General features: G+C 42.7%; 1 protein-coding gene across 1 annotated transcript; it reads right to left on the minus strand.

The window, feature by feature from the left end:
• Positions 1-288: 288 nt before the first annotated feature.
• LOC147459890 (protein PNS1-like) lies at positions 289-3579 on the minus strand. Its single transcript, XM_086511069.1, has 7 exons — positions 3397-3579; positions 2881-3291; positions 2371-2792; positions 1873-2251; positions 1648-1764; positions 990-1223; positions 289-762 (listed from the first exon to the last, which is right to left on the minus strand). The coding sequence occupies exons 1-7, from the start codon at positions 3406-3408 to the stop codon at positions 616-618; spliced, it is 1722 nt and encodes a 573-aa protein (XP_086367195.1). The 5' UTR covers positions 3409-3579; the 3' UTR covers positions 289-615.
• Positions 3580-22132: the final 18553 nt, after the last annotated feature.

Here is a 22132-nt window from a genome sequence, read left to right on the forward strand (position 1 = left end):
CAGATAAAACCCGGACATTTACCAGCAAGGAGCGTCCCATCGCTCATCCTTTCCCCCAACATCGATCCACATTCGCCGAGCTTTGAGAGTTCTCTTGCAAACACATCAAACTGAAAGAAATTGCGACATGAACCTTCAGCTACAGAAATTGAAGTGAGAAGGTAACTGCAAAAGTAGCATATTAATCAGCCGATAACACTAGCCGAAACATTAGATCCACCACCACTATATAATTACAACTCCCATAGACAATCAAGATATTGCTCAGACCTAAGCGCGCACAAGGTATAAAGAATCCAAAAATGTAAAAATTCCTCTTGGCTTCTCGCTAGGAGTGGGATACAAGGAGTCAAGGAAGAGTGCTTCCATGTTACACAGAACTCTGCCGAAACTCCATGACAAAATTGCATGACCGATCAATGCTATTGTTACAATAAAATTGCGGTTTCGCACAGAGAATACAAGCGAATTGCCTGCCGGAACGGTTATATACAAACTCGAGGGGGCATCTGTAGATATATCCCACACTTTTTGACAGTTTGAAAGTGGGTGGAAGAGGAGGCAGAGGAGGAGGGAGGAGGATTCTGTTTGGGCACAACAATGTAATCAGGCCTGTTAGGCCATCTCAGCATCAGAATCAGCTAGAAGCTCTTTTAAGCGCTCAGGAACTGGACCTGCCAGCTCCGGGGAAGCAGATTCCTCACAATAGCACACATAGTGCGCACAAACGGCTCCTTGTGGCACAGCCATCGTAATACGAACCTGCAAGCAGTAAGACAACCCCTGCATTCAGAGACATCATAAAACAAAATAAACGGGATATGGGTGATTTGGGAGTATGTGCGCAAAGGTGACTACTTTAGGGTGATTAAAAGGAAGCTTCGGATAATGAATCTAAGTACATGGTTTTCTTTGGAATTCCCTTGCAGACTTCCCTATTAAGTATGCAAGCTACTGGCGGTGCGAGTATGTTAGCAGCATATACTTACCAAGAAGTAGCCGATAAAAAACGAGACAACGGAAACCGACGAGGTGAGAGCTTTATGAGTTCCAAAAGTCCAGCCACCACTAACTAAAACACATAGCATGCCGCCCGATATGCCACTAAGCACACAGAAGGAGCTTGTCAAATCTTTTTCAGTAATGATGTCTAGCCGCTTGGCCTTGAACAAGTTGAATGTATCTCTTGAAGCTTGCAGGAATCCCTTCCCATGAACAGCCACCTGCCATATCAATTATAGAAATGTAAGAGATTGTGACCACAGACAATACAGACAAGTGCCAGAAAAAAGAGGAATTTATGTAAAAGATATACCTAGATGAATCCAGGATAAGCCCAGATTCACCCTTAAAGAAAGTGCAAGGTATAGATCCATGGTAGTCACCCACAAGACAACATAACCATCAGCTTCATCATGCATAAATAGACTAAAAACCACGACATACCCACTAATGTCGTCAGTGCCCAATAGTGGGTGTAGTATGCTCCCAAACACACCACACACACACACACATGAGCATACATCATCGCAAAGTTCAGCGTACTGAGTTTCTGTCATGACTCCGAAGATTAAGGGCAGACTCAACCAAAATGAAGCCTAGCACTAAAAGAAGCATTAAATCGGAAAAATTAGCACAAAAATATACCTGAACGTATGCCCAGTTGTTTGCATACTTAGTGAAACTGTCAGTAACTTTCAAGAAACAGTCAGCGCACGAGAACATGAACTCGTTCTCTCCATGGATTCTATTTAATCCGCGAGCCTGCAGGGCGAAGCATCCGGTGAGGGATTTCCAAACGCGTGTCATTTCAAGAGTTTGGACATACACATCCACCAAGACACAGAACTTTAGAGCCGTCCGTTCACTTACCACAACACGTAGAACGTGGAGGATGGGAACAATGAGTGAGCCAAGGCAGATACTGCCAAACCAGGATGTGAAAGCAGAAAGCAGAGAGCGATCCCAATGAGAATGTGCGGCATTCGTCATGTAGATAGCAGCTACACCTCTGGCAGTGTAAGTGCATACTACATTACGCAATGTCTCCAGTGTCCAGGCCAAGCTGACCAAAAGAGCCAGAACCACGAGAGGAGCCAACTCAAATGTTAACGCACTCACCACCCCGAAGCTCCAGAACACCACCCATACAGCAGCCACCGCAAGCACCCACGTTGAGATCCAATATGTGCCTTGCACCTTCTTGGCAGTATTAAGTGAAAAAACGAGCAGGTCAGCCGCATATTTTATTCTGTTTCAAGGATACACATTCATAAAGCGATCAGCCAGGACAACTCTTGACAAATTTCCTTGCAACATGTGAGAGGTCGACGAATTGCAAAAGAGATAAAATTGAGTGCAGTTGACTACCTACTGGTGACCCAACAGGCGTAGAGACTCTGGCAGATGGAGAATATGAGGCAGAGTATGCCAACTCCCAAATTCGCAGGGACGCTTGTGGAAATGAGCATGAGCGCAGCTCCGAAGGTGAGTATAGAACTTGCCCACAGAATAGAGCGCACCATAAATGTTGGGTACGACCGGAAGAGAGCCTGACATATCAAGGCAAATAAGCCACCTGTGGCAATAGCTGCACCCAGCTGTGGAAACCATCTTATCAAATTATGAAGCTTCGTTTGTGTTATGTCCCGGAGGTATACGACGTTCAAAAAAAGGATTCCTGCTGCTACTAAAAGCATGTGAAAGATAAAGAGCAATGCAAATGGCAGGTCTCGAAGGCGAGAATGTCGACGAGATTCCTTCATCACCACTGTTGTTGCAACATCGGCAGACTGCTTCACCATAATTTCCTCAGTCTTGAGGCAGGCACAGGTTTTGACACAGCTAAGAGAAATGCTGAGGAGAGAGTTGGTTAGTTACCTTGCTTGTGGACTCGGGAGCAACCTGGTTCGTCTTCTGGCTTTTCGAAATGTTAAGCTCATTGGTGACGGTGGTGCCAGCTTCCCCTGTTGGTATCTGCTCTTGGGCAGTTTCGGCAGCCTCGCTGACAATTTCGTCGGCTGCAGCCACTTGGGCTGGAGTAGCAGGCTCAGAAGTCCTCAATTCTTCGCCCGCTACTGACTCCTTTTCTTTGTCTCGCTCTTTCGCAACTGGCGGAGGCGCAGGGGAAGGAGGCGCTGTGCGAGCAGGGGTCCGGGCAGGTGGTGTCCGCTCCGCATCCCAGTCTTGATTCCTGTAGTAGTCATCCCTGAATACATCATCATCTCTGTAAAAGTCTGCACCTCCCCTGGCTGGTTCAAATGTGTTGTCCCATAATAGTTCGCCCGACTCCTGTAAGGGCCCACAGACATCGTCACTGAAGTGGAGGAGGAAAGGGCGTTGGGGGCGCCGGGCGGGGGGGGAAGGGGGGGGGGGGAGAGAGAGAGAGAGACTTACAATGTTTCCCATAGCTTTCTACAGAAGCGCCCCTGCTACAAAACGGCCATGTCAAGGACTGGAGGGCGACGGAAGAAGGAGATGTAGACGCTAGGGGGAAGAAGCATCAATACGTGAGGAAAGGGGAGGGGAAAGGTCTCATTGTTTGTGTGTGTGTGTGTGTGAGTGTGTGCGTGTGTGAGAGAGAGAGGGGGGGGGGGGAGGGGGCGAATCTTGGATGAAAACCACAAATCACAAACTCAGTGTAGCAGAAATTCATTTCATTGATTTCAATTATCAAACCTGAACACAGGCAAATTTGTACAGCAACTCTTTGTGAAAACAGAGAGCCTAAAAAAAAATCAGCAAAATTTCTGCTTAATGAGGGAAATTAAGCTAAACATATTCATCATCCAATGAGCAATTACCACGTAGATTTTTAAAAGTTTTTAACTTTGCCACAGAGCTATAACACTATGATTAAGTTAGGTACGAATCAACAAATAATACAGAAATTCAGCTAAGCATTTTCTCCAAATAGGATGCCGCCACCTGGCAAAAGGGACCCAGTGAGGAGAGTCCCGACAGCGTCCGGGCGTTCGAGGACGTCACTGCTGGCTGCCACTTGCCGTCTGTGAGAGGGAGGGAGCGCGCACGTCAGCCGAGAGCTCCCCGCCAGCTCAGCAAACATCCCTGCAGCGTAATTTTATTACCAGACCACTATTATTTTTTATGCCCTGGGCCCTCAGGCATTATTTCTATTATATTGAAAAGATATTCCTATATTTGTGCCTCTCCAGGCTCTGCCTGATAAAGTGTTTTTTTTACCGTTGTGCTACTGAATTATGCTGCATTTAAAAGACCATTTCTGAAGGTATTTTTTTGCTATTGCTAAAGTAAATATTTTCACCTTTTTCAACGCCTATTTAGACCTATCTGGCTTCTTGGCGAAAGCAGCCGAGATTCTGCAAATCTGCAGGCTGGTCTCAGCCGAAAATGAGAAAATTATTAGCTGACGTACGTAGTAGAAAATAAAGCACAAGGGCGTTTCTGCATTGGACCCGGCGCCAGGGGAGCCACGCACGCTCTCATTTCAGCCGCCAACAGCCCCGCCGCCTGCCGGTCACCCCACGAAGCATAGCGTCAACGGACCATTCCTGGAATTTCCTGCGGGACGTGTCACCCCCTGTTCTTTCTACTCTTGTTTTTTTTTTTTTTTGGAATATTACCCTCCAAAAATACCCCTCAAATTTCAAAAATTCCCAAATTAACCCCTCTGCTACAACACCAGGAGTTTGCGATCGTCGGTGTTCGTGGTCAGACGAAGAACATGCTCAGCTCTTTGCCCCTTTGTGGCTTCGCTGTCAACATCACATCTCACTAAACGGTTCCACCGCCTGATCACCGAGCGACCCTCTCCCATGCTTTTGCTCTCGACATCTGTTGTACCCCTCCCTTCACACACACACACACACACACAGTTTGGTGTTCGCAGCTCAGATCATGCTATTTGCCAGAGAGAGAGAGTCTCCAGTGATGCGCGGAGAGAGAGAGAGAGAGAGACACCCCGGTCGCCGCAGTTGGACTCCCTTCCTGGTCTTGTTGCGCCTCGCCAATACCCTTGCGACCTGCCTGCACTGCTAGGACTCCTCTCCTTGCATGCCCGCCGTGTAGAGCACCCCGAAAAATCTTGACAATTTAATCACGATAAAAAAAAAACCTTAACCGGACGTCTACACCCATGACAGCGACCTGCCCAGTCCTCCTTTTTGTCTTTTCCAAAGCAGCGGATCTCCTCAAATTCCCCCTATTTCGACGTGCTTCAAAATTACAGCGACATACTTGCCTTTTTTCGAGATAATTTGTGACAAATTACATAACACCGATCACAATCGTCAAAAAGGAATAAAGATTAGAAAATCTTGAACAATCCAACCAAAATAGATACGAGGATATTTTGAAAATTTTTGAAATTTGAGGGGTATTTCGGGAATTTTCACGAATTATAGGCATATTCTAGTAATTTCCCCTTTTCTGAGAATAAAAAAGTTTTAAAAAAAACAAGATACAAATACTCCTAAGGAAGGATAAGGGTCATCATGACCAAATAGGAAGTCGTGGTCACAACATACGAGAGTTACATCTTGAATGAGGAGTCGTCTAGCCGCACATACACACTTATAGCCATCTTTGGCATCTGAAGGATTTTTGAATTTGTGACACATCGCAATGTGAGACCTCCTAGACATGAAGGCAATTCCCCTCATAACTAGGATGAAACTCACACATAGCTTAGCACTTAAAGATAAGTAAGGCTTACCAAAGCAAGCTTTGTTTCTTTCAATCCATACATGCCATAAAGAAGCTCTTGTAAGAGATGTCCACAAGGGAACATCCAACGCTCTACATTCTCCCTATAGCAAAGTTCTCCAAGAAACCTATGAAGGGGCAAGACCCCAGGCTTTTTGTAGCTCAATTTTGCATTGCCTATTGTGTTTACATTTAACAAAAAGATGTTGAATAGATTCTTCTTAAGATTGACAACTGCAGCAAATTCTATCTGAAATTCCCATTTGATGTGCTTTTTTTACAGTCCGCATGAGACAACTCTATTTCGTTAAGAGGGGATTGGCCCAGATGCACTCGAATATATAAGACCACAGCTGAGAATTCAAGAAAATCTTCCATCTTTTGTGACTAGGGCAAGATCCATCTTCTGGTAACTTGCCTTATATGCATTAATAGCTTTGCAAATCTTGTCAACAAAAAGGTGACTGCCTATAAAACATCTCTGTAAAGTTGAATTCACAGGAGTTGAAATCTACACACCCTTGAGAAATCAAAAATTTATGAAACAATTTCACTTTGGTAAGCCACCTGTTATCCTTGTATACATCCTTCCAAGTTTTGCCACCTACTTTGAAGCAGGCATGTGCTCTTCTTGACAAGAACAAAGGCTAGCCCTAAGAGTGAAGGCTAAACCACATAGAATCCTATAGGCACAGATAATTCAACTCTTAGGAGGGATCCACTCTATCTATTTTTTTGTCCAAGCTCTCCAAAATGTGCAAACCAAAGACGACCCCTTTGGGACAAGGTTAGCTTTAGAAGTAAAAATTACCATGGCTGAAAGACCTTTCCAGGCATTGTAGTCTTTTAAGTGGAAGAGCTACATGGATCTTTTGATTAATAAGGCCTAGTAGTCACTGGAGGATGCAGGTCTCTTAATCCATTCAAAAGCTAGTCTGGAAGAAAGTAATTGGATGTTCAAAATCCCCAAGCCACCTTTGTCTTTATCCATGCAGCAATTTTTTGAGATCACATGATCCTCCCCAAAAAAAATCTTATAGCCAAGGTTTACACTTTGTTCAGTTGATATTGTGAACGCATCCAACAAGACAAAAAGTAAAGTGATGATAGGAGATAATGATTAAGGACAGAAACTCTAGAAGCCAGGTTTTGCTGGCAATTTTGCCAAGAGTAGAGCTTCTTTTTGAATTTTTCAACAACCCAATACCATCTTTGATTAAAAGTGACCTTGAAACCCATGGGTATCCCCAGTATTCTGAAGATCTCACCAATGCTTCCAAGAGCCATTGTCCTCTCAGTTCCTACTTTAACTTGATAAGCTCACCGGAGGGAGAATTACTAACTGAAGAAACTTTCTCTAAATCAAAGATTTGTTTATTTATCATCATTCTTCTGTTTTCTCTAATCTCCTTGGCTAGCCTTTTGTACACAGTCAAAGCTTTTTGGGTATTTTTTTATGGCCACATCCTAGGCTTTGAGGCTTTATAATGATATGAAAATGCATCATTAAAATTACCTGTTAACCTTGTTTTTCATAGCCTTCAACTTGAACAGTGAGTTATCCAAGTGAATCCAACTAGATTTAAAATTGTGCTCACCTTTGTGTAGTTCAAGCTTATGATCAAATAGGAGCAAAGAAGAGTCTGATTTTATAGCTTACCATCCAATGGTCATGCATTGGATCACCAGTCATGAACAATCTGTCCAATCTATCAGATTTGAAATAGTTACCTTACTGCTAATTTGACCATGTTAAGCTAGATTCCTCAGACACATCAATCAATGCCAGTTTGTCATACATTTTCTCCCAACATTATTTTTTTGTGCTTAATGTTACCATATACATGTGGTAGTGATGTGTGTGAACACACTAGGACCGTCAGGGCATTTTTCCCCTCTTTAGGAGGTTTTTTCCCCCGAGCATTGTATATACGCCCATCCTTCTAGGGCTATCTATCTTTCCATTGCACACTAAGTAATACACTCTCTATTGTGTGCCTTGAGCTTCCTTCGTCTTCTTCAAGATGTGTGCGTTTCTCTGCAACCCTAATTCCAACAATTGGTATCAGAACAGGTCACGTCCTCCCGGGCTTAGTCGCCAGCTGCTCCAGCACACGCCTGCTCACTTTCTCCGATTTCAGTGAGCTTTGGCAAGCATTCGCAGGTCGACAAATACGTTGGGAAATCTCATAGAGCTTGGTCTGCTCAGATTTTTGATTCGGGCTCATTTCGGCCTCCGTTTCCACTATAGGCAGGTCTGCACAGGCAATTTCATCATTTTGTGCAAAATTTTTGTCAGTGTCGTTTTCTGCATAACATGTGCCTTACAGTCTTCTACGGTTTGTGCTATATAGCATGTGTTGTTCCCGCTCCATTTCTCCTGTTCTCGGGCAGTTTTCACATTAGGTGCAACATTTACCATGGCTGACAACAACAACACAGATGTGTTCAAGATGTTTGCTGTTGAGGACAGGTTGGATGGGGACAATTACCCTATGTGGGCTTATATGATGCAACACGTTCTTGTGTCAAAGGGCGTCTGGAATATTGTGCAGGGCATTGATGTACGTCCTGGTTCTTAGGATGTAGGCGATATTGAGAATGTTGCAGGTCTTGCTGCAAGGATTGCTACTGTTAGAGTTGTTTTGCCTACGGCAGAACAAGCTCGTTGGGATGTTAAGGATGCGCAGGCTCATGCATTGATTGCGTTGTCTGTGAAGCGCACCATTGTTCCTCACATTCGTTCAGCAAAATCTGCAAAACAGGCTTGGGATATTTTGGCTGGTCTTTATGCAAGTCGCAATGAGGCTAAAATTGCTTTGCTGCGTAAAGAGATGGAGTCGAAGATTATGCATGAGGAAGATGATATCGACACTTTCCTTGCTAGTGTCAAGGATATCAATGAGCAACTTATTTCTGCAAGAGAAGTCATTTCAGACAGTTCCCTTGTGCAGACTATCTTGAAGCCTTACCATATTCTTACCAGACTTTTGCTGGTACTTGGAGACTTATGACCCAAGGAAATCCAGAAGTTGTCAAGTTTGATGCATTATGCACATTGTTGTTGCAAGAGTCACTTTCTAGAAAACAGGACTAGATAGTGTGCAGTTGAACAGGGTTTTATTGCTTCTCAGAGAAAGGGTGGTAACAGTAATGCAGCCACTTCTTATGGTTCTGCTACGAGTGGCAAAACATCTGTTCCTAATGCTTCTGCTGGCAGCACTTCGTCTGGCAATTCTAGTGATAAGGGCAAAAAGAAGATGCGTTGCCATTATTGTAAAGCTAATGATCACTTGATCAAGTCGTGTCCTAAGTTGAAGGCCAAAGAGGCTAAGAAGAAAGAGGGTGGTTCCACTGCAAATGCTGGTTTCACTACAAATGCAGCGAAAGGAGACTATGATGTTGATGTTGATGTAGAATGGGCTTTTAGCGCAGAGTGCACTTACAATCCTATTGTCCATGATGCATGCTTGTCAGTTGATGCAAATTCACATGTGTGGTATTTTGACAGTGGTGCTACAAAGCACATTACCTCACATCGTGAATTGTATACCTCTCTCGAGTCTGTCCCTCATGGGAATCCAGTCACTTGTGCCAACAATGCCTCTTATCCGGTTCAGGGAGTTGGAAAGATTGTACTTACTGCTGCAAATGGTAGTTCCTTCACACTTGTTGATGCACTTTATGTACCTGGGATCAAGAAGAATCTCTTGTCTGTATCCGCACTTGCTAGACTTGGACTTGTAGTCAAATTTGTGGATGACTGATGTACAGTTCATGATCTCAGTTTTGGTGATGAAATTGTTGCATCTGGCCTTTTGTGCCGTGAGCTATATAAGCTCACTTTGTATGACAAGTGTGGATAAAATTTTGCAAATGTTGTTGCAGATTCAAGGGCTACTTCAGATGCAAAACTTTGGCATGCATGTTTGGTCATCTGAATTTTGCTAGTTTGCTACGTTTGCAGAAATCTGATATGGTTGCTTCTTTGCCGCCTCTTAAAGCACCTGTCAAACATGTTTATGAAGGCTGTATTTTGGGTAAGATGCAGCGTTCTAAGTTTCCAAAGGATGGTTCAGTTCGGGCCACATGCAGGTTGCAGCTTGTACATAGTGATGTTTGTGGGCCCATGCAAACTCCGTCCTTTGGCAATTACCTTTACTTCATGACTTTCATTGATGATTACTCCAGGCATGCATAGGTATTTCTACTTAAAGCGAAGTTCGAATTTTTTATGTGCTTCAAACAATTTCTGGTTATGGCTGAAAATGTCTCGAAATATACTATGGGCACCCTCCGTTCCGATCGAGGGGGGGAGTATATGTCTCATGAATTTAATGCATTTTTGGCTAGTCGTGGGATAAAACACCAATGTACAATGCCTTATACACCTCAGCAAAATGGTGTTGTTGAGAGGAAAAACACGTCACTGACGGAAATGGCACAATGTATGGTCAAAAGTCAAGCTTTACCGCATTCTTTTTGGCTTGAGGCCATCATGTGTGCCACTTATGTACTAAACAGGTGTCCTACGAGAGCTTTGCAGTCTATTACTCCATATGAGGCATGGCATGATAGAAAGCCTTCTATTGAGCACATGCGTGTTTTTGGCTGTTTGGGATATGCTTTGGTGCCACAAACACAACGCAAAAAATTGGATGATAAGGCTGTCAAATGTATTTTTGTTGGTTATAGTGCTGAAAGAAAAGGTTATAGGTTGTATCATCCACAAACAAAACGTATTCTGGTTTCACGGGATGTAGTGTTTGTGGAAGATTCTGTTCAACCCTTGTTGTCATGAGATAGTAATGTAAGCTCACAGGGACATTTATGACACTTTGTTGCCTCTTTTCAGTGGTGGAAATACGAATGTAAGTTCCAATGAGGCAAATGTACAGCCTATGGGGGTTTCTGAAAATGTTATAGATCAGCCTATTACTGATGTAGATGTACATGATGTACTTGATGAGGAAAGGGCTGAAAATGAGTAGGCTAGAGGTATTCCAAAATGGTTGGTGCACACTTTGTGTGACAGTAAATTGGATGCACCTTTGTCTAGTCGTACTCGTTCAGGCTCTCGCCATGCATCTTATGCATCAGATTGTTATGCTTTGGCTGTGTCTAGCTTACATGATGTTGAGGAGCCTCTGTCTTTTGATGAAGCACAAAATTAAGAAAATTGGATGGCTACCATGCAATCAGAATATGATGCACTTATAAAAAATGACACATGGACTTTATGTGATTTGCCTCCTGGCAAAAAGGCCATTGGTACGAAGTGGGTTTACAAGTTGAAACGCAAGCCGGATGGTGAGATCGATCGCCATAAGGCTGGACTTGTTGCAAAGGGTTATGCACAACAAAAAGTCATAGATTATGAAGAGACTTTTTCTCCCACTTGTCGTATGACTACTGTGCATTTTCTATGTGCATTGGTAGCTCATTTTGGTTGGGATGTACATCAATCAGACATTGTTACTGCTTTCTTGAATGGTGGCATATTTGAGGAAGTAAATGTAATGCAGCCTCACGGTTTTGTCATATAAGGACAAGAGGACAAAGTGTGCAGATGTAAGAAGGCTTTGTATGGGTTGAATCAATCTCCTCGTGCTTGGTATGAGAAATCTGACACTCATTTGGTTAAAGGAGGCTTTCGTAACAGTCCAACAGAAAGCACGTTGTATGTTAAGCGTGAGGGTGATGTACTTCTCATTGTGGTTCTTTATGTCGATGATTTTCTGATCACTGGACCAAATGAGAGACATATTGCTGAATTTAAGGCTGATTTGAATGCTACTTTCAAGATGAAAGATTTGGGGCTGTTGCATCATTACTTGGGTATACAGTTTAAGCAGTGTGATGGTGGTATTGCCTTGTGTCAAAAAAGTTACATAGAAACATTGTTATGTAAGTTTGGACTTGAGGATTGCAAACCTATTGCCACTCCCATGGAAACAGGTTTGAAGCTGAGTCTGGCAATCCTGTTGATGTCACTCTTTACCAAACTGTTGTTGGTTGCCTCATTCATGTACGCAACATGAGGCCAGATATTCAGTTTGCAGTCTTACAGGTCAGCAGATTTATGCATAGCCCAGGGTCTAAGCATTGGCAGGCTGTCAAGAGGATTTTCCGCTACCTTAGTGGCACTTTACATATTGGCTTGTTTTATCCCAAGGGGGGATCATTGCCGCCAGACTTACATGCTTTTTCGGACTCAGGTTGGGCTGGTTGTTTTGACACACGAGTGTCCACAAGTGGTTTTTGTTTCATGCTTGGCAGTTCATGTATATCATGGTTGAGAAAGAAGCAACCTATTGTGGCCACTTCGAGTTGTGAGGTTGAGTACAGGGCAGTCTTCACAACTACAGTTGAGTGTGTATGGCTCAGACACCTTATGCCTGATTTGGTTGTTGGACAAGACACTGCCAACACTATCTACACTGACAGTGAGAGCACATTGGCAGTTGCAAGGAAACCAGTTTTTCATGCTCGCACAAAGCACATTGAGGTGCATTACCACTATGTCAGGGAGAGGCTCTCAACAGGAGAGATCAGCTTGGCTTATGTGCCAACACAGGACAACCTTGCAGATCTTTTCACAAAGGCATTGTCTCATGAGAAGCTTGAAGCTTTCCGCAAAGCTTTGGGCTTTTTCCCCTTTGTGGACCGATCATGTCCTCATGGCATGGCACTTCCCTTTACTCATGTGCCAGCTCTCATTCACCGCATCACTCCATGGGGGATTTGTTACCATATACATGTGGTAGTGATGTGTGTGAACACACTAGGACCGTCGGGGCATTTTTTCCCTCTTTAGGAGGTTTTTTCCCCCGAGCATTGTATATACGCCCATCACTCTAGGGCTATCTATCTTTCCATTGCACACTAAGTAATACACTCTCTATTGTGTGCCTTGAGCTTCCTTCGTCTTCTCCAAGCTGTGTGCGTTTCTCTGCAACCCTAATTCCAACACTTAAATCACTTGCCTTAAGGAATTTCATATGTCTTTAATACAAGTGACCATGTTAAACTCACCTAAATTAAAAGGGGGCATGTTTAAAATCCTGAGTTCTGGCCATACGAGAGCTTTGTTAGAAAAAGAGTTAGAGACATAAATGGTAGCAGAAAAGTAAAGTTAAAAGTTTCTTTCAAAGAGACAGCAACCCAATTTCCTTTCTTAGTATATTGCACATCAATGATCAAATGTTCATGCATGATTGCTATCCTCAATACAAAACCTCCCTTACCAAAAATGTGGGTGGTACAAAACCATTTAAGGAGATTGCTTATTCTCTACAAGTTGAAGTTAAGGACATCTCTAGAGATTTTCACTTGCTACAAACTCGTAAAATCAAGATGAAGCTGTAAATCAACAATCCATTTTTTTATGCAGACTACCCTAACAAGGGCAATTAGCCCTTTATTATTCAGAAAAATGTCACTTACAAAAATGGCACGATGTATGGTAAAAAGTCAAGCTTTTCCGCATTCGTTTTGGCTTGAGGCCATCATGTGTGCCACTTATGTATTTAACAGGTGTCCTACAAAAGCTTTACAGTCTATGACTCCATATGGAGCATGGCATGATAGAAAGCCTTCTATTGAGCACATGCGTGTTTTTGGATGTTTGGCATATGCTTTTGTGCCACAAACACATCACAATAAATTGGATGATAAGGTTGTCAAATGTATTTTTGTTGGTTATAGTGCTAAAAGCAAAGGTTACAGGTTGTATCATCCACAAACAAAGCGTATTCTAGTTTCACTTGATGTTGTGTTTGTGGAAGAATTTGTTCAGCCCCCCTTGCTGTCGTGTACTAGAGACAATAATGTAAGCTCACAAGACATTTATGACACTTTTTGCCTCTTTTTAGTGGTGGAAGTTCAAATGTGAATTCCAATGAGGTAAATGTACAGCCTATGGGGGTTTCTAAAAATGTTGCAGATCAGCCTATTACTGATGCACATGTGCATGATGTACTTGATGAGGAAAGGGTTGAGAATGAGCAGGCTAGAGGTATGCCTAAATGGCTGGTGCATACTTTGCGTGACAGTAAATTGGATGCACCTTTGTCTAGTCGTACTCGTTCAGGTTCTCGCCATGCATCTTATGCATCATATTGTTATGCTTTGGCTGTGTCAAGGTTACATGATATTGAGGAACCTCTATCTTTTGATGAAGCACAAAAGTTAGAAAATTGGATGGCTGCCATGCAATCTGAATATGATGCACTTATAGAAAATGGCACATGGACTTTATGTGATTTGCCTCCCGACAAAAAGGCCATTAGTACGAAGTGGGTTTACAAGTTGAAACGCAAGCCGGATGGTGAGATTGATCGCTATAAGGCTTGACTTGTTGAAAAGGGTTATGCACACCAAAAAGGCATAGATTATGAAGAGACTTTTGCTCCCACTTTTTGTATGACTATTGTACGTTTTCTATGTGCATTGGCAGCTCATTTTGGTTGGGGTGTATGTCAATCAAACATTGTTACTACTTTCTTGAATGGTCATATATTTGAGGAAGTTTATGTAACACAGCCTCGCAGTTTTGTCACGAAAGGACAAGAGGATAAAGTGAGCAAATGAAACAAAGATTTGTATGGGTTGAAGTAATCTCCTCGTGCTTGGTATGAGAAGGCTGACACTCATTTAGTCAAACGAGGCTTATGTAATAATCCAACATAAAGCAAATTGTATGTAAAGCATGAGGGTGATGTACTTCTCATTGTGCTTCTTTATCTGGATGATTTGTTGATCACTGAAACAAATGAGAGACGTATTGCTGAATTTAAGGCTGATTTGAATGCTACTTTCAAAATAAAAGATTTGGCACTGCTGCATCATTACTTGTGTATACAATTTAAGGAGTGTGATGGTGGTATTGCCTTGTGCCAGAAAAGTTACATAGAGACATTACTATGACATTTGGACTTGAGGATTCCAAACCTATTGCCACTCCCATGGAAACTGTTACCATATACATGTGGTAGTGATGTGTGTGAACACACTAGGTCTTTAGGAGGTTTTTTCCCCCGTGCATTGTATATACGCCCATCACTCTAGGGATATCTATCTTTCCATTGCACACTAACTAATACACTCTCTATTGTGTGCCTTGAACTTCCTTCATCTTCTCCAAGTTGTGTGTGTTTCTCTGCAACCCTAATTCCAACAATTGGTATCAGAACGGGTCACGTCTTCCCGGGCTTAGTCGTCAGCTGCTCTAGCACACGCCTGCTCACTTTCTCCGATTTCAGTGAGCTTTGGAGAGCGTTTGCAGGACGACAAATATTTTGGGAAATCTCAAAGAGCTGGTTCTGCTTAGAATTTTGATTTGGGCTCATTTCGGCCTCCGTTTCCACTACAGGCAGAACTGCACAGGCTATTTCGTCATTTTGTGCAGAATTTTTGTCAGTGCCATTTTCTGCATAACAGGTGCCTTATAGTCTTCTACAGTTTGTGCTATATAGCACGTGTTTTTCCCGCTCCATTTCTCCTATTTTTGGGTAGTTTTCACATCAGGTGCAGCATTTACCATGGCTGACAACAACAACACAGATGTGTTCAAGATGTTTGCTGCTGAGGACAGGTTGGATGGGGACAATTACCCTATGTGGGCTTATATGATGCAACATGTTCTTGTGTCAAAGGGCATCTGGAACATTGTGCAGGGCATTGATGTACGTCCTGGTTCTGAGGATGTAGGCGATGTTGAGGATGTTGCAGGTCTTGCTGCAAGGATTGTTGCTGTTAGAGTTGTTTTGCCTATGGCAGAACAAGCTCGTTGGGATGTAAAGGATGCGCAGGCTCATGCATTGATTGCGTTGTCTGTGAAGCGCGCCATTGTTCCTCACATCCGTTCAACAAAATCTGCAAAACAGGCTTGGGATATTTTGGTTGGTCTTTATGCAAGCCGCAATGAGGCTAAAATTGCTTTGCTGCGTAAAGAGCTGGAGTCGAAGATTATGCATGAGGAAGATGATATGGACAGTTTCCTTGCTAGTGTCAAGGATATCAATGAGCAACTTATTTCTGCCGGTGAAGTCATTTCAGACAGTTCCCTTGTGCAGACTGTTCTTGATGCCTTACCATATTCCTACCAGACTTTTGCTAGTACTTGGAGAGTGATGACCCAAGGAAATCCTGAAGTTGTCAAGTTTGATGCATTATGCACATTGCTGTTGCAAGAGTCACATTCTAGAAAAAACAGGACTAGGCAGTGTGTAGTTGAACAGGCTTTTATTGCTTCTCAAAGAAAGGGTGGTAACAGTAATGCAGCCACTTCTTATGGTTCTGCTGCGAGTGGAAAAAATTCTATTCCTAATGCTTCTGTTGGCAGCAATGCGTCTGGAAATTCTGGTGACAAGGCAAAAAGAAGATGCGTTGCCATTATTGTAAAGCCAATGATCACTTGATCAAGTCATGTCCTAAGTTGAAGGCCAAAGAGGCTAAGAAGAAAGAGGGTGGTTCCACTGCAAATGATGGCTCCACTACAAATGCAACCATTGTTGAGTCTTCTGTGAAAGGAGATTGTGTTGCTGATGTTGATGCAGAATGGGCTTTTATCGCAGAGTGCACTTACAATCCTGCTGTCCATGATGCATGCTTGTCAGTTGCTGCAGATTCGCATGTGTGGTATTTCGACAGTGGTGCTACAAAGCACATTACCTCACATCGTGAATTGTTTACCTCTCTTGAGTTTGTCCCTCATGGGAATTCAGTCACTTGTGCCATAATGCCTCTTATCCAGTTCAGGGAGTTGGAAAGATTGTGCTTACTGCTGCTAATGGCAGTTCCTTCACACTTGTTGATGCACTTTATGTACCTGGGATCAAGAAGAATCTCTTGTCTGTATCCACATTTGCTAGACTTGGACTTGTAGTCAAATTTGTGGATGACAGATGTACAATTCATGATCTCAGTTTTGGTGATGAAATTGTTGCATCTGGCCTTTTGTGTCATGGGTTGTATAAGCTCACTTTGTATGACAAGTGTGGACAAAACTTTGCAAATGCTGTTGCAGATTCAAGGGCTATTTCAGATGCAAAAGTTTGGCATGCACGTTTTGGTCATCTAAATTTTACCAATTTGTTGCGTTTGCAGAAATCCGGTATGGTTGTTTCTTTGCCGCCTCTTGAAGCACCTATCAAACATGTTTGTGAAGGCTGTATTTTGGGTAAGATGCAACGTTCTAAGTTTCCAAAGGATGGTTCAGTTCGGGCACATGCAGGTTGCAGCTTGTGCATAGTGATGTTTGTGGGCCCATGTAAACTCCGTCCTTGGGCAATTACCTGTACTTCATGACTTTCATTGATGATTACTCCAGGCATGCATGGGTATTCCCTCTAAAAGCGAAGTCCGAAGTTTTTATGTGCTTCAAACAATTTCTGGCTATGGCTGAAAATGTCTCCAAATGTACTATGGGCACCCTCCGTTCTGATCGAGGGGGGGAGTATATGTCTCATGAATTTAATGCATCTCTGGCTAGTCGTGGGATAAAACACCAATGTACAGTGCCTTATACACCTCAGCAAAATGGTGTTGCTCAGAGGAAAAACACGTCACTGACGGAAATGGCACGATGTATGGTCAAAAATCAAGGTTTGCCGCATTCTTTTTGGCTTGAGGCCATCATGTGTGCCACTTATGTAGTTAACAGGTGTCCTACAAAAGCTTTGCAATCTATTACTCCATATGAAGCATGGCATGATAGAAAGCCTTCTATTGAGCACATGCGTGTTTTTGGCTGTTTGGCATATGCTTTGGTGCCACAAGTGCAGCGCAGAAAATTGGATGATAAGGCTGTCAAATGTATTTTTTTTGGTTATAGTGCTGAAAGCTGTAACATTTAATGGTCTAAAAACTTATGTGTAGCAGAAATTAGCATGAACATAGTGGGCATTTCATTAGAATAGATTCCTAATGAGAATTACAAGAGTGCTTGGGTGGAGAGAGCAACAAAAAGCATAACACCTAGTTAGATAGCATCAACAATACTTTCAAAAGAGAGAGAAATTAAGCTATTGACAACAGTTGAGGATCGGATTTGCATGGAGCCGGTCCCACCGGAGATCGAGGACCAAGAGGAGGTGTTGCAGCCCGAGTCCATTCTCCGACATGAAGACAAGGTATTAAGAGGCGGTAAGACTATCCGACGATATCTTATTAAGTTTAAGAATTATCCTTTTGAAGATGCTAGATGGATGCAAGGCATACAATTAAAGGATAACCTAAACCTTGTCAATGCTTACAATGCTTCCCAAGAGTAAGCAAATGTACAAAATGTTAAAAATGAACAAAGTTTTTTTGTCTTATAAGACTCTGTTTTTCTTTATTGTGCACAAAAATGAAGTAGTATGCATGCTTAGATCAAGTTTGTGGAGACGACGTCTCCCAAACACCAAGTAGAGCTTGTCACTCTACTATGGAAGACTGATAGGACTAATGTGCAGACATGCTTGCGGCAGCCTCAGGCTCTCAAGCGCCAAATGGACTAGTCATCCATTGTGGAATGATGTCGTAGGGTAACATAGGGATCCTCTACCCGCTAAGAAAAGGACTCATGAATATGCTTTATCTTCTCTAAACCATAGTCAAGGACGACAATGATTTCAAGAGAGAGGTAATGTCATAATAATCAATATCTAATTCTCCTAAATGATTTTCTCATATTAAACTGATCATTTAATGTGGGGAAGTGCCAGGGGAGAAAAAGCTAGAATATTGGTTAAGCTAGCAGACCGGCCACAATAGGGATCCAAAGGAGGGAAAATAGGGATCCAAAGGGGGGGGCATTTGCAAAAGATCCATGTGCAACAATGGGCTAAAAAGACCCTAAGGTTCAGCCCATTAAGACTTCCAAAATGCTAAGGTCCCAAAATTCAAAGGTTGTGTCCAAAGGTCAACCCTAGGGGAAATTGGATGCTTTGTGTGTAACTAAAAAGTCTTTGCATATCCCTACATGGGAGGGGGCGAGCCCTTCTTCTAGGGGATGAGAGAGAAAGTCACACACACACACACACACACACAGAGGCTCCCTTTACACAAAGGGAATTAGGGACACATGTCAGCTCCCTAGCCCAGATGCCCACAAGGTGTGCCCAATTCCTATTGGATGGCCTTGGAGGTGGACCAATGAGAATTAGGCTAGAGTAAATCTAGTTTAATTAATTTAAAAACACTTAATAAAAGAACCAATGAGAATTAAGTCTCCTAGAAGACTATTGGACAGTCTCCCAAGGGGTCCAATGAGCATTCAGGAGCCCAATGGCTTGCCTGATTCCTATTGGCCAGGAGGCAAAGGGGTCCAATGAGAGTTTAGTTTAATTATTAAATTACCTAAAGCTCTCACAAAAGGGGAAAGGGGGACACATGTCAGAAGGCTATCACTTATGCTGCTTAATAGCCATTGGCTTGACTTGGGGAGGTCCAATGGGGAGCCTGCAAGAGCAAATAGCAAGAGGGCTCGCCCAAGAGAGAGAGAGAGGGGGCTGATTTTTTCAAGGCATTATCACACACACACACACACACACTCACACAATCTCATGTGTGAAGAAAGAGAAGACTATCTCTTCCCAAGCTTTAATGGAGAGCTCATCACCTACTCCAAGCTTGTGAGATAGAAGCTTACATCGACACACTCTTGGCTTGTGGATGCAAATCCAACCAAGAGCCAAGCTTCAATGCATGCTCATCTCCTCTACCAAGCTAATTACTAACCTAAAACTATGCTAATATGAGTGATTATGTGAGGAGATGTACATCTTTCTCGTAAGATACTCCTTCTTCCTCTCAATCTACTCTCATACCCTGCTAGCTCTCACCATCTTCGAAGGTGTGTGAGGTCTTGGGTCTGAGAACGGGGATAATTAAAGTTGTGTTTACTAAGTGTTTTGCTTAGTGCATGAAGCTTTCATCTTCATTGCACTAGCTAGTCTTGAAGGAACACAAATAATTGTATTGTACAATGTCTCTCTTGATGGGAGAAACCATAATACAAAGTTGGTTCTTGAGGTGGGTCTCCTTTGTAAGGCTCACATGGAAAGCATTGTGTACGAGCCAATGATTGGGCAACTTGAGTTGATAGTCCATCTCATTGATTGGCCTAAGAATCTGGAAGGGACCATAGTACCTTTTTGCTAGTTTAGCATAGTACTTTTGGTGGCCCGTAGGATTCTTGCCCGTCGTGTGCCTTAATCGAGCCTTGGGAAACTGTAACAAGACCCAATCGTTTTCTTTAAAGGCTTGGGCTCTTCTGTGCTTGTCAGCAGCAGCCTTTTGCCTTTGCTGTGAGATAGAGATAGCATCCTTAATCTTTTGAAAAGATTCTTGTAGGTCTCGGCTATACTCATCTGCAGCAAAGATCTTCCCATGTACCTTAAGTAGCAAGGGACTTTTTGATCTTCCCTCAATTACCTCAAAAGGTGCTTTTCCCGTGGAAGTATGTACAGTGTTATTGTAAGCATACTCCACTAAAGGTAAGTACTTCTCCCATTGGGATCTTTGATCTACTTCCGTTACATAGGCTTTTAGTAGATCGAGAATTGTTAGGTTAGCTATTTCACTTTGGCCATCCGTTTGTGGATGATAGGCCGAAGAGAAGTTTAGCCTTGTTCCTAAATTCTCAAAGAGACCCTTCCAGAAATTACTGGTCATTCTAGGATCTCTATCCGACACTATAGACATTGGCAAGCCATGGTACTTGAAAATTTGTGAAATGAAGAGGGTTGCCATTTGATGGGCTTTGATAGTCTTTTTGACAGGTATAAAATGAGCTTGTTTACTGAACCTGTCTACTATCCTCCATATTCCCGTATTCCCATGGATAGACTTAGGCAATCCAAAGATAAAATCCATGGATATGCTCTCCCATGGTGACTTAGGGATTGGCAAGGGTTGAAGCAATTCAAGTTGCTTCCCTCTATCAAATTTTGTCTTTTGGCAAACCACACATTTAGAAACATACTCTTGTATGTTCACTTTCATGGTAGGCCAATAGAAATATGTTTCAATTCCCTTTAAGGTAGACTGAATCCCTCTATGCCCCACATACGGTGGAGCATGAGATTCATACATTACTTTCTCACATAGTGAGTTAGTAACGCATAGTCTATTGCCATAGAGAAGATAACCATCTTGTAAAATAAATGGTTCTTCTTTCTTCCCTAATGCAAGGGCTGAAATCACATCTCTAAAATCGGGATCAATAGCGTACTCATCTATCATTGAAGATAGATCATTGTGAGTTGCTATGGAAACCGCATTCAACTCTCGGCCGTCTTGAGAGTGCATCAGCTACTTGATTATGCTTGCCAGCAATGTGAGCAATATGAAAATGAAACTGCGAAAGGAAATTTGCCCACCTCATTTGTTTGTCAGAGAGCTTGGTCTGCGTCATGAAGTACTCAAGACTTTGGTGATCCGTTCGCAGAATGAAAGGAGTCCCCAATAAATAGTGCTTCCATGAGTCTAAGGCATGTAGAACTGCAAGGAGTTCCTTTTCATATATGCCTAGAGCTTGCTCAACAGGGTCGAGCCTTCGACTCTCATAGCCTATGGCGTGCCCTTCTTGGAGTAAAACGGCTCCAAGGCAATTACCACAAGCATCACATTGGACCTCAAATGGTTTTGAGAGATCCGGTAGTGTAAGCATAGGTTGAGAGATAAGCTCTGGTGATAAGGGCAAAAAGAAGATGCGTTGCTATTATTGTAAATCTAATGATCACTTGATCAAGCAGTGTCCTAAGTTGAAGGCCAAAGAGGCAAAGAAGAAAAAGAGTGGTTCCAGTGCAAATGCTAGTTTCACTATAAATGCAGCTATTGCTAAGTCTTCTGTGAAAGGAGACTATGATGTTGATGTCGATGCAGAATGGGCTTTTAGTGCAGAGTGTACCTATAATCGTGTTGTCCATGATGCATGCATGACAGTTGCTACAAATTCACATGTGTGCTATTTTGACAGTGGTGCTATGAAGCACATTACCTCACATCGTGATTTGTTCACCTCTCTTGAGTCTGTCCCTTATGGGAATTCAGTTACTTGTGCCAACAATGCCTCTTATCCGGTTCAGGGAGTTGGAAAGATTGTGCTTACTGCTGCAAATGGCAGTTCTTTCACAATTGTTGATGCACTTTATGTACGTGGGATCAAGAAGAATCTTTTGTTTGTACTCAAATTTGTGGATGACAGATATACAATACATGATCTCAGTTTTGGTGATGAAATTGTTGCATCTGGCATTTTATGCCGTGGGATGTATAAGATCACTTTGTATGACAAGTGTCGGCAGAATTTTGCACATGCAATTCAAAGGCTATTTCAGATGCAAAACTTTGGCATGCATGTTTTGGTCATTTGAATTTTGCCAGTTTGCTACGTTTGCAAAAATCTGATATGGTTGCTTCTTTGCCACCTCTTGAAGCACCTGTCAGACATGTCTGT

The sequence above is a fragment of the Adiantum capillus-veneris genome, chromosome 4, assembly GCF_014529385.1.
Source record: "Adiantum capillus-veneris isolate H3 chromosome 4, ASM1452938v2, whole genome shotgun sequence".
In the NCBI taxonomy this organism is placed as follows: Eukaryota; Viridiplantae; Streptophyta; class Polypodiopsida; order Polypodiales; family Pteridaceae; genus Adiantum; species Adiantum capillus-veneris.